At 40.9% G+C, this 12,246-nt stretch overlaps 1 protein-coding gene across 1 annotated transcript; it reads right to left on the bottom strand.

Moving 5' to 3' along the window:
- Positions 1-4,370: 4,370 nt before the first annotated feature.
- Positions 4,371-8,020, bottom strand: LOC147849029 (F-box protein SKIP24-like). Its single transcript, XM_087337863.1, has 4 exons — positions 7,775-8,020; positions 7,266-7,439; positions 5,251-5,413; positions 4,371-4,614 (listed from the first exon to the last, which is right to left on the bottom strand). Exons 1-4 carry the CDS (start codon positions 7,993-7,995, stop codon positions 4,480-4,482), a joined length of 693 nt encoding a protein of 230 aa, XP_087193989.1. The 5' UTR covers positions 7,996-8,020; the 3' UTR covers positions 4,371-4,479.
- Between the last annotated feature and the right edge of the window lie 4,226 nt (positions 8,021-12,246).

Here is a 12,246-nt window from a genome sequence, read left to right as displayed (position 1 = left end):
TCTCACTTGGAAGCGTCGTGGTCGCTTGGAGCAGTAAAAAGCAGCCGACATTAGCACTATCGAGCACCGAGGAGTGGTTATCGCAACATGCGAAGCCATATGGCTAAAAAGGTAATCAAGGATCTACGTGTCGAGGTGTCCAATCCCGTTGTGATCTACTGAGACAACCTCAACAACATCCAGTTGGCGAAGAACCTCGTCTTTCACGCCCAAACAAAGCACATTGAGGTGCACTACCATTTTGTTCGAGATGGTGTTCTCTCTGGTGAAGTGGAACTGCCGCATGTTTTGACGGATCGGTAGGTAGTCAATATCTTCACCAAACCATTTGGCTTAGACAAGTTGCAACAATTTTCCGGTGTACTAGGTGTGCAATACCTCGATATGTCGAACTTGAGGGGGAGGAATGAGGAAGATGACCGAGTCGAATATTGATTTCGACTTCGGGCCAACTAAAGAAGCCGGAGTGCACGGGTCGGCCGAGAAAGCTAAGACTAGATGCATGGGGAGCCACTGGAACGGAAAATCCAAACCGGAACCAACCAAAAATGGGGGAGGCAGAGCTGGAAAGACTGAGATATAGATGTGGGCCGATGTCGTGAAAGTTCTGGGAGTTGAAGACGAATCGGAGACGACCGATTCAGACGAGAGCAAAAATGAATCTGATGTACCCGATTCAATTGAAATGATCGATTTAGTTGAGCCGAATCTACGATGGGCCAAGCAGACAAAAGGGCAACCTAAGCCGACGCCGAGACGGAGGAACCAATGGGTCAAGGGATGCCAGCAAGGGAGCTGATAAGGGCCAAGGGAACAAACAAGCCGACTGAGAAAGCCAAGATGCGCGGAACCAAACTTGTCGTGGTAAGCAGAACCGGACCGGACAAGGAGCGCGAGCCAGGTGGGAGAACGCCAGAGGGAGTCGGAGGAGAGGACCAACTACCACAAACACTAACACTACAATCTAACGTCAAGTTGAGCTTGAGGGGGAGTCTTGAACGGATCTTACCTCAAGTTGACCTCAACCGGATCTGGATTGGCTGAACAAGTCAGAGCCGGATCAGAGTCTAGAACGAAGAACCGGATCGGTATCTGGATGTTATCCGAAACCTAGAACCGGATCAGATTGTAACCTGTAGGCCGTTAGAGACCTACGAATCTAGCCTAGTACGTAGGCATGTTTTTAGGAGTTGGTGTCAGTTGCTCGTATGAGCGTTGAAGTACTTGTCAGTACTTCTGTCAGTCCTTTTAAGGACTTGTACAGAAGTGCTCATAGAGCACATTGTATGTACAGAGAGTTTTTAGTAGTTTGGAATATACACGATTTCTTTGTCTCTCCCGTGTAAGGTTTCCATTAAACCTGTGTCTGTATTCTTTTGTTATCTAGACGAGCCGGTTTTGTCTTAGCTTCCGCAATCGTATTCTTTTATACTTCCCAACTAAGAGAGAAGATGTAGGCAAACTCAACCCTAAGTCCTCTCGTAGGAAAACACAAAGCCCTAAAACGAAGAAGAAGAAAATGGGAAAGAACTCCTTAACCCTAAACCCTAGAGGAAGTAGAAGAAAAGATAAGTAAGGAAACCCTAATAGTGCACCTCCAAACAAAGATGAGGGACCACAAACCATAGAAAAGAAGAAGAAGAAGAAGAAGAAACCCAAAAACCCTAACTGTCAACCCCCAAACACCAAAATGGCCAACCCGAAATAAGCTCTCTTCTCCCCTTTTTATAGAGGAAATAAGGCGTTTATATTTGACATTTAATGAATTTAATATTTCCTTGGCCCAAAAGCAAAGTGAATAAAATGGTCGACCTAAAATAAGCCATCTTCTCCCATTTTTATCTAGATGAAATGAGGCACCTATTCTTTTGTGCCAAGGGAATAAAATGCTCCTTGAATCACCCTTGGTTACTCTGCACCCCTCAGTCTACACTTAATGGCCCTAACCACTAGGCCACTGCCCCTTATTTATTATTTGTTTGTTTTAATATATACATGTATTTGGGAGATGTGTGTGTATTCCCCAGTTAATGGAGGAATAGGTTGAAAATGTTAAGGCTCTAATCCTCATGTTAATGAAACTCAGTTGCTCGTCATTCTTTTCTCATTCAATAATATTCCTATATAGCTTCAATGTAGATGTAGATGTAGTACCTATTAACAATTTAAAATGAAGATTGCTTTAGCTAAATATAAACTATATTGATTTCTAAAGGCATAGCAAACAAAGCTATAATAATCTACCTGAGCCAGAGAACAAATACAATATCCAATCTCTTTCATTGGAGAACATTTCAAATGACAAATATCAATATTAGCTAGAATTCATTGATGGGTAAATCAAAATTCTCTATGTAAGATAAATATTCCTTACCAAACAAGGTTTTGTATCCCATGGCAACAAGATCTCAAGGAGTGTGCTACAGGGTATCCTTGGTCCATCCTATGGAATACGATAATTCTCCATAAGGATACAGTCGTCAACTGTGCAAAATCTTTCACCATCTTCTCAAGTTGTTTGAACCTAAATGATTCATCATCATATGTTTGTTAGGAAATAAGTCCCTCCGGATGAGAGCCGAAGGAGCCAAAGGAATTAGACCAGATGGAACCGGAGGGTGCCCGGAAATCGGATAAGATGGATCCCGAAGGAGTCTAGCCAGATCCGGTATGAACCAGGAAGTAGGAACATTTTGTAAATATTTTTAGACGTGACCATTGAGGTCATATTTGTAAATAGTCCATAAGTTATATGAGTATAAATATAACTAGGGCAAATAGTGTTTTACATAGAGGTTGTTATTCTTATTGTTGTACAGACATAGAGAGAGAGATATAGTGTGTGAGACACAAAAAGTTTTTCTGTTGTAACCGCCGGTTGGCGAAGACATAGCTCGAGGTCGTTGCCTCCAAGTCTCCCATTGTATTTTTCTTCTCATAGTGATAGTTGGAGTTTGTGGGCTCCCGTGGTTTTTCCCTCTTAGGGTTTTCCACGTTAACATACTGTGTTGTCTCATTTTTGTTTTCTGTATCTTCCATTGTGTCATTGAGACTCGGTTGTGGCCGAGCACTATTTCCGTACAATCTGGTATCAGATCGAACAACAAATGGAAGAGTCATTTGTAAGCATGTTCAAGCCCACCGACTCCAACTACCCAATGTGGAAGTCGAAGATGAGGGACATGCTCGTGGCTAAAGATCTCTAGTTGTCGGTACAATTCGGGGACAAGAAACCAGACAAAATTGATGCCATGACCTGGGAAGTAATGCATATGAAGAAGACTGCATACATGCGATGCTTCATCGACATGAGCCTATACAACAACTTCAATGAAGAAAGTAAGGCTCATGTGTTACTAGAGTTATTTCTTGAGCTCCCTTGATATAACTCTAATAACCTACCTGACTAGGTACTGGTGCATCTTGTACTCTCAAGAATAGGTAATTGTGGACACATGAAAAATTTGAAAATCACGAAGGTGACATAGCACTTAACATCTTTCCAAATGGTCAAGGCAAGTCGGACCGCCCATGTCGACACAAAGTATAAGACTGTGGACCGGAAGGTGAGGCTTCAACTACTCATGGTGGCTCCTTGAGGGTCAACCATGGTTAAATGACATCAATTTCTTGTTGTATAGATAATATTATGAAGAGATAAAAAATAAGAAATATTTTATTTTCTTGGTTTTTCTATGGTAATTAGTAACAAAGGTAAGTTTAATTAATTCTCATATGGGAATTTTAAACTGGTTTTATTTTCTTGTTTCTTACTATGGACAAGATCCAAAGCACAAGTTAAATTTGGCATATTTTAATTGCCAACGTTACACATCCGCAATAAGAATAGCTCTATGTAAACAAGTAAATGTAAAATCAAAGTGTAATGAACCCAACATGTTTTCATCTTGGGTTCAAACATTTTTCTTTTACTCTTAACAAATTACGCCTACTACTTAATTAGTGAAAGAGTAGAAATTGAAATACAACGAATAAGTTTCAAAATACTGACAGAAACAAAACATTGGATTGTACACAATTCTCTACCCTCATAACATAATGTTTCATTTCAAGGTAATCAATTATGTTTCATTTCAAGGCAATCAATTAAGTTTCATTTCAAGGTAATCAATTAAGTTTCAATAACAATATTGCACATTTGTCTTTCACACTATACTAATTAATTACCATTCCCCTAACTTAAATGTTGTTAGGGTTCTAGTTTTATCTACTCCATACGAAACATCCCTATCAAATTAGTGGAAAACATGGTATATACATGCTCATAGATTCTACTTTTAGCTGCTTGAGACGTAAACCAATTATCACATAATATATAGAGACTACAGGCAATGGAACTTGACATATAATACCAGTAGAAAATGCATTTTCATTAAGAGAAAAACAATATCTAGAGATACAATTATGTGAAACATTCGAATTAACAACTTTGTACAAAGTAAGAACATACTAACTGTTTTAACATTTAGTATTATGTGCCTTTGACCTCTTTAGCCTATTTCTTGGTAAGCTTTCATGAGAATCTTGTAGAGGATTATACATCAAGTACTCCAAATCTTTCTCTATCTTTTCAATGATTTGCTTCTTTCGGTCCTTCAATATAACAAACGTTATACAAACTTCATCAATACATGAAAATGCTATAAATGTTCATAAGACTAGAAGAAATGAAATCTAAATACTATTCAAAACAAAGCAAGATAGAGAATACATATTGCATCCTTGCCTCATATTTCATATAGCAATAACTACAACAATTATTAATGCATCCAAAAGAGTGTCAAGGATGATGCAGAAACACTAAGCACCACATCACACTCAGAATCATTCAAGTAAATTATTAAATGGTGTAATTTTAGTCTCTCCTACCATAAATACAGGATATTGAAAAAAAAATTAGGTTAAAATAAGAGTTTCAACAGTTAACTAAGGCTTTTTAAATCTTTGACACTCCAATAAATCCAATGAGGTATATATTTTGGTTAACAGAATACTCAAAAGTTTTCAATATTTAACCTAATATCCCAGCTCCATACTTATCAGTATACGAAACATTATTCTTGTCTGTTTTTGAAACTAAAAAGGTATTCTTTGGTAAATATCCAACATGTTAAGAGCTGTTTTGGTGTTTTGACTCTCAAACAACATAATGTATTAATCTATGATTCTATATTTTATTTTTTTTAAAAACTAAAGGCAGAATTGAAACACAAGCATGAGAAAACTTACGATCTTTCTGCAACATCTTCGTATTTCTTCTTTGCAGATTTTGGCTTCCATTTCAAGAGAGTTTTTCCGGAACTGTGAATCTATTGGATGCTGCTCAACTAGTTGTTGCTGCATTGTGCACACCATTTGAGGTTGCCACATCCTTAAAGCTACAGAAGACATCCTGAATAAAAACACACCAAAAACTGCATTAATTGGAAAGAACTTATACCTTCATTCCATCTTATCATTTCCAATGAATTGTCAAAGGTTTGAACGAATACAAGTTATGGCACCTGCTACATTCTCTTTATCATTTTTAGCTAGAAACATTAACATAGCATAAAAGGAAGGGGGAATCACTTAACTACGCTTAACTTGATGGTTTTTTTTATCAAAATAACCCTGAATTTACAAAATCTACAGTACAGATTTCACTATTACAAAGGGGTTTATTGGAAAATATTTAAAATCTTGGGGTGTTTAAGGAGTTTTTCTTATTGTTTGAATGAGATGACAATCAGTATAGTGAGGCAGAGGTATGAATGCTTGGGGGAATATAAAACGAGTGGAAGACCAGTAAACATCAGTTATCCTGTACGTTCGGTGTCAATATTTTCCAGGAAAGTCAACCTTGGGATAAAAGCCCGAGTTGCCTCTTATTTTGTGCCACCTATTCTGTCATAAATGTGTCCCTTATTCTGTCCCACCTATTCTGTAATAATGGTGACAGCCTACTGCCAACCTATTGTCTAATAAGGGAGGGAGCCCACTCAGCTGTCAACTCATTTTTATAGAAAAAGGGTATCCTGCCTCTCCAAAAGACTTGCATTACACCAAGAGAGCCTCTTCCTCCAAAGATGGCCTACTACAAAAATCATTTCATAAATTTCTCAAAAGATGGATTCATAGACACCTTGGTGCTTGACCATCCACGTGGCCTATAATGCTCCCAAATCAACATGCCAACAAAGAGTTTCCTCCCATCGACTAGAGATCATAGTAAGATGAGCACTTCGCAAAACTAGAGCTGAAGCCTTTTGCAAATTACGTGAAGGAGAGATTGATTGCAAGGAGCATGTTGTGTACATGCCCAACGTACAAGCAGATCAGAAAGATGCATGCCATCCTCTACATGAACTCCACCACCACTTGACAAATTATGGAGAAGGCTGACATGACACATAGAGAAAATCTTGCTCAAGCTTTAAAACCATAGAGAATCAGCACTATACTAGCACACGGTATGCAACAGTAATCACCCATCACTAATTTCTTCCATAGCGCCAGACCTTCTTTGACAACATACAAAGGAGTCACTATAGAGCAAGCAGCGGATTGTTGACGACCCCAGAGACTGAGACTCCTAGGATATAAGGCGCATGGGGATCATTGCCTCCGTACATATTAGTTATGCACTTAATGCTTGTAAAAAATCTCCAAAATCATTCCACCAATGCATTAAAATCAAGATCGTGGAGCTTTAGGAAACCTAAATCTTTTCTTTCTGTTTCAGTATGGATGACATGGATTCACCCATTTATAAAACCATGATTTGTGTCATAGTCCAGTTTTTTTCCATACTAGACATTAGTATATCTTTCTTTCTCTCTCTATTCCTTGTTAAACTTTGACATGGCCTTGTTCCACCACACCAACCAACCTCAAATATGTGCATTCTCAATTGTGACATTCATTAGTGAAATTCTTGAACATCAAGAATCACTACTCGTTTTCACACGAATTACATGAAAATGTTATCTTTTTGGTCTCATTGGCAATATTTGACCTCAGAAGACGATAATAAAATCTCTCTCTCACACACACACGCACATTGATGTTGCTTCTTTGGTTGCATTGGAATGGGTGCAAATTTTGTAAATGTATAACATTTTTATCCCTCTTGAGTCTCAACATTGTTTGAAGTAAGATATCCTTTCTTGAAGTTGTATTTTAGATGTGAATTTGAACTTTTGGTAGTGACGCATCTAGATCCCTCTCTTATTTCTTGTTTAAACAGTAGTAGAAGTACTTACCGAGCTTGCTCGATATTTTTCAGATCCTGCAAAATGTTTGAGAGCTTCAACTTCTCCCCTTGAATCTCTCTTTCGAGCTCCTTGCATTCATTCTCGTGAGCATCTCTTTCACTCTGAATCCTAAGAAGATGCCTTCTGTGTGCGGCAACTTTCGATGCCTTGATCTTCTCAAAGCTGGTTATGTACCATAACATCAGTTATAGTTATCAATATTTAATCTTAATGGACCAAAACGACATCCTTTTTATACAGTTATGCTTAGTGAATCACACATCATTCTGTTTGGAAGTATTTCGGCTAAGTAGGCCATAACATAACTCCTTGTAGTAAGGATTTAAGCTTCTTGAGAAATAAGTCCATTCTTTTCTGTAAGGATTTAGGCTTAATGAATCATGACACCATTTTTTGGGAACGATTAAAGCTTAAGCTATGCCCAAAAAGAATCAAAGTAATTTGAAAAGACAAAGAAAGACATTCAAAGAGGAAAATAAACGAAGAAGATACTTCACCTTGATCGATATCTGGATTTGAAATCTGATGAGGATGCGGAGTTATATTCTTGGGGGAAATCTCGTTGAAATAAAGGCTTCCAGAGAGAGGGGAGCACACAGAGTTTGTTCAAGGCATGGCTTGTAATGGAGAGGGAACAGAGATCTCTGTGATCTAAAACTCCTCTGTGTACCCCAGCACGAAGAGCTTCAATCCAGACTTCGTCGGGTAAACATGCCATGCTCGTTTCTTCCCATAATAACTAGACCAATATCATTCATTATCATCTCTTTCTTTTTACCCTACAAGTAGTACTACGCCCAATTTTCTCACCCCTCTATTACTTGATACATATCTTTTAATTCACTAGATGCCATTGTGCAATGTAACGCTTAAACCCATGACCTCCTTGTCTACATTGGGTAACCTTACCAATTAAGTTACATCCATCTAGGCTCTCTCTCTCTCTCTCTCTCTTTGCTTTTTTTTGTTGTTGGTAAAATCACACAATTATATTAATTGTATGTAAAATCCACTTAGTTACAACACTTCGTAGTCTCCTCTACCTATCATATGCCTATGTAGGGAGAGGGACGTCTCTCTCTCTCTCTCTCTCTCTCTCTCATAATTAGCCCTAGTAGTAAGTCGTTTACTAGGAAACTTTTTCTCACCTCTCTTACCATATATATCTCTTATTTCACTAGATGCCACTATGGAATGTAAGGGTTGAACCCATGACAGTAGTCATCTTCACGACCGGCGCGAACTTCTCATCGTAATCGATGTCGTGTTTCTATGCGTACTCCTTCCACTAATCAGGCCTTATATTGGTTAACCAAGCCTTCGTCGTTGTACTTGACCTTGTACACCCACCTGCATCTGATGGGCTTCACACCCTTGGGGGCGCCAACCAGGTCCCAAGTCTCGTTCTCCGTTAGCGCGTGCATCTCTTCCTCCATAGCGGCACACCAATCCGCGTGCTTCGCTGCTTCTGCGTAGCTCTCCGGCTCACGCACATTTACCATCTTTGCCATATATGCATAATGATGTGCCATATACTCATTATACCCGTGCCGAATTACAGGATTCTTCTAGCAGGTGGATCGGCGTAACTTTTGGTTCGCCGATTTCGTGGCCCTTTCAGTCGACTTTGACCCCGTTTTCAGAGGTTCTTCATTGTTTTTGACCATGTTGGATTCACTTCAATCCGATGGTTCGGCCTCAGTGCCATATTCCGGCATATTCATCTTCCCCTTCTCCTTGTGCGTAAACCGTCTCCTCAATTTCTGGCACGAGGACTGCACTATCGAGTTTCCACTACTCGCCTGCTCTTCCTCCGACTGGTCCGTTCGACTCCGTCACTCATTCAGCCCACTTAGCCAAAATGAGATCGGACTCTCTTCTAGAGTTCCGGATTCCTCTTCCTCAAGGGGAATCTTGGCCTCACTAGCCTCATCCTCAAAATTCAGAATGGAGGATTTGGGAGTGGGAGGGAAAGGCAAATACCACAAAGCCGGCTCCTTGAAAATGTCATATTGGCTTACTGGAACCTCTTTCGTTCGAAGTTTATAACACTTATAACCCTTCTACTCATTCGAGTAGCCGATCAAGATACATTTTTCGGCTTTTGCGTCTAACTTCCTCCATTTTTCCTTTGGCACATGCACATATGCAATGCTACCAAATACCCTCAAGCATGCCAAATTCGGCTTCTTCTCGAACTACAGCTCATGTGGCGACACTCCTCCATTTGCAGAAGTCCAATTCTGTAGGTATACCGTTGTCTTGACGACTCCGGCCTAGTAGAATTTCGGCATATGCTTCTCCTCAAGCATTGCCTTGACCACTTCTTCGATCATCCAATTCTTCCTCTCGGCCACGCCGTTCCACTGTGGAGTGTATCTGCAGGAGAATTCGTGTCGAATTCCTTCCTTTTGCAAATAGCTAGAAAATTGGTTGGAAAGGTACTCTTTCCCCCCATCAAACCTTAGGCACTTGATCTTTTGGCATGTCTCTCGTTCAGCAAGGCTTTTCACCTTCAAGAAGTAGGAGAATACTTCGCTTTTCTTCTCAATCAAGCACGCCCAAGTGTGCCAAGTGTAGTCATCAATGAGGGTTACAAAATAACGACTTTGTAAAGAAATGAGGAGCAAGAGTGGCTAAGATGCAGCGACAGGATTGTGTGTGTGTGTGTGTGTGTGTGTATGCAAGACAAAACAGAGAGAGAGAGAGACAGAGGCAGAGATAAAAGACTATATATTACATTAACATAAATACTTTCAACAGCAACTAAGTTACAAGGGGTTGGTTTAAATACCAACTAAACTAGGGCAAGTGCCCTTTCTACTATTTACAAAACTAGCCTGGTATGACCATGAGCTAGTGTAAAACCTATTACTATGGGAAGTTGAGTTCGACTCTCAACACGCCCCTTCGAACACAACTTCCATCTGTCGAAAAGTTGTTTCAGTTCGGTCTTCGGAATCCAGGTTCCGGCGTTCGTAATCCTCGAACTGGATTGTTCAGCTTTTCGGATTCGTGCTCGGTTCCATTAACTACGTGTTGCGTACTCACGTATCGTTGCATGTTGCGTACTCAAAAAATTGCGTATAGTGCGCATGTCGCTCGCAGTACTCCCCCTCAAGCTCGGCAATGTGGATGTCATGAGGCCAAGATCCAATGCAAATTACCCGAGCTTGTCGACTCCTAAGGCCTTCGTAAAAATATCAACAACCTGGAGGTTCGTATAAATATGTTGTAGATCGATTTCTCTGGCATGTACGCGCTCGCAGATAAAGCGGTAGTGCACTTCGATATGTTTAGTCCAGGCATGGAAAATGGGGTTCTGAGCGAGGTCTAGCTGCTCATATTATCGTAGAAGAGACGAATGGGATCCATAAGGGGAACGGCCAGATCCTTCAGTATGCGCTTGAGCCATACGGCTTCACATGCGGCTCTGTATTCGACTTCCGTGCTCAATAGTGTGACTATCGGTTGCTTCTTGCTGCTCTAGGAGATCACTCCGCTGCCGAGGGAGAAGACGAATCCGGATGTAGATCGTCTATCCGCTTTGTATCCTGCCCAATCCACGTCTGTGTATCCTTCAAGTCGAATGGTCGTATTTGACTTATACATAATGTCGTAATCCACCATAGTACTGACATACCAGAGTATCCTCTTAGCGCAATCGAGATGAAGGTTTCGCTGATTCTGCATGAATTGGCTAAGTAGGCCAACCGAATAACTAAGATCAGGTCACGTAATGGTGAGATTGATTAAGCTGCCGATCAGTTGACGATACTGAGTTAACTCGCACACGACTGTGCCGGAATTGGCATCCATCTTGAGATTACGATCGAGAGGAGTGGACACAGGTTTGCATTTGGTCATTCCGAACTTTTAGAGCAAGTTGAGAATGTAGTGTCGTTGAGAGATCATTATTCCGACTGGTGTCAGAATTACTTCAATGCCTAGAAAGTAATGGAGCTCGTGCAAGTCTTTCATTTCGAATCTGCCGGAGAGAAGTGATTTGACTTTGTTAATCTCGGCGAGATCCTTTCTCCGATGACCAAATCATCCACGTAAAGGATGATGACAATCGGGTTATCCGAGTCATTTTTGATGTACAGGGAACTATCAGATTTTGACATTCGAAATCGGATCTGATGAAGATATTGCGTGATCTTCGAGTGTCACGCACATGGTGCTTGTTTGAGGCCGTAAAGTGGCTTCTTGAGTCGGCACACGGTGTTCGGTGATTGCGCAATTCAAAACCGGGTGGTTGGATCATGTACACGTCCTCTTCTAATTCACCTTGAAGAAAGGCGTTCTTGACGTCCATCTGGTTGAGGTGCCACCCTTTTGCTGTTGCAAGAGCAATTACGGTCTACACGGTGGTCATCTTTGCCACCGGGGCAAAGCTCTCTTCGTAGTTTATGCCGTGCGTTTGAGCGTATCCTTTCCCAACGAGCCGTGCTTTGAAGCGATTTACGGAGCTGTCGACATTGTGTTTCACTTTGTAAATCCATTGACAACCAATCTCTTTCTTGTGTAGTGTGTGAGGGACAAGATCCCATGTCTTGTTTTTGCATAACGCTTCCATTTCCTCATTCATCGCATCGACCCATCGTGGATCCTTACAGCTTCGGAAAGTGTCGCTAGGTCCCGCACTGAAGCCACCTTCATCATGAAGGCGTAATGGGACGCCATATAATCATTGTAGCCAAAACGGCTTACGAGGTTCTTTTCACGGGTCGATCGACAGAGTTTCTCGTTTGCGGATCCTAAGGCTTTCTTCGCTCGATTTGTTGAGATGATTGGGATGTCTAGGCCTTCGAACTCACTGTCGAGGGAGTGATTCGACGCGTTGTCGATTGGATCTTCGTATACGGACCTCTTGGCCTTCCCTTTGTCGAGTTTCGGACTCGGTCAAAATATGCTTTGGTCACTCAGGGGCTCCCATGGTCCACTAAGCTGTGTCGTAATCGGGCTT

Source organism: Azolla caroliniana, unplaced genomic scaffold, assembly GCF_043228905.1.
Source record: "Azolla caroliniana isolate FFs.n. ecotype wild unplaced genomic scaffold, voAzoCaro1.0.p SCAF_144, whole genome shotgun sequence".
NCBI lineage: Eukaryota > Viridiplantae > Streptophyta > Polypodiopsida > Salviniales > Salviniaceae > Azolla > Azolla caroliniana.
This window is presented reverse-complemented; position numbering and strand designations above follow the sequence as displayed.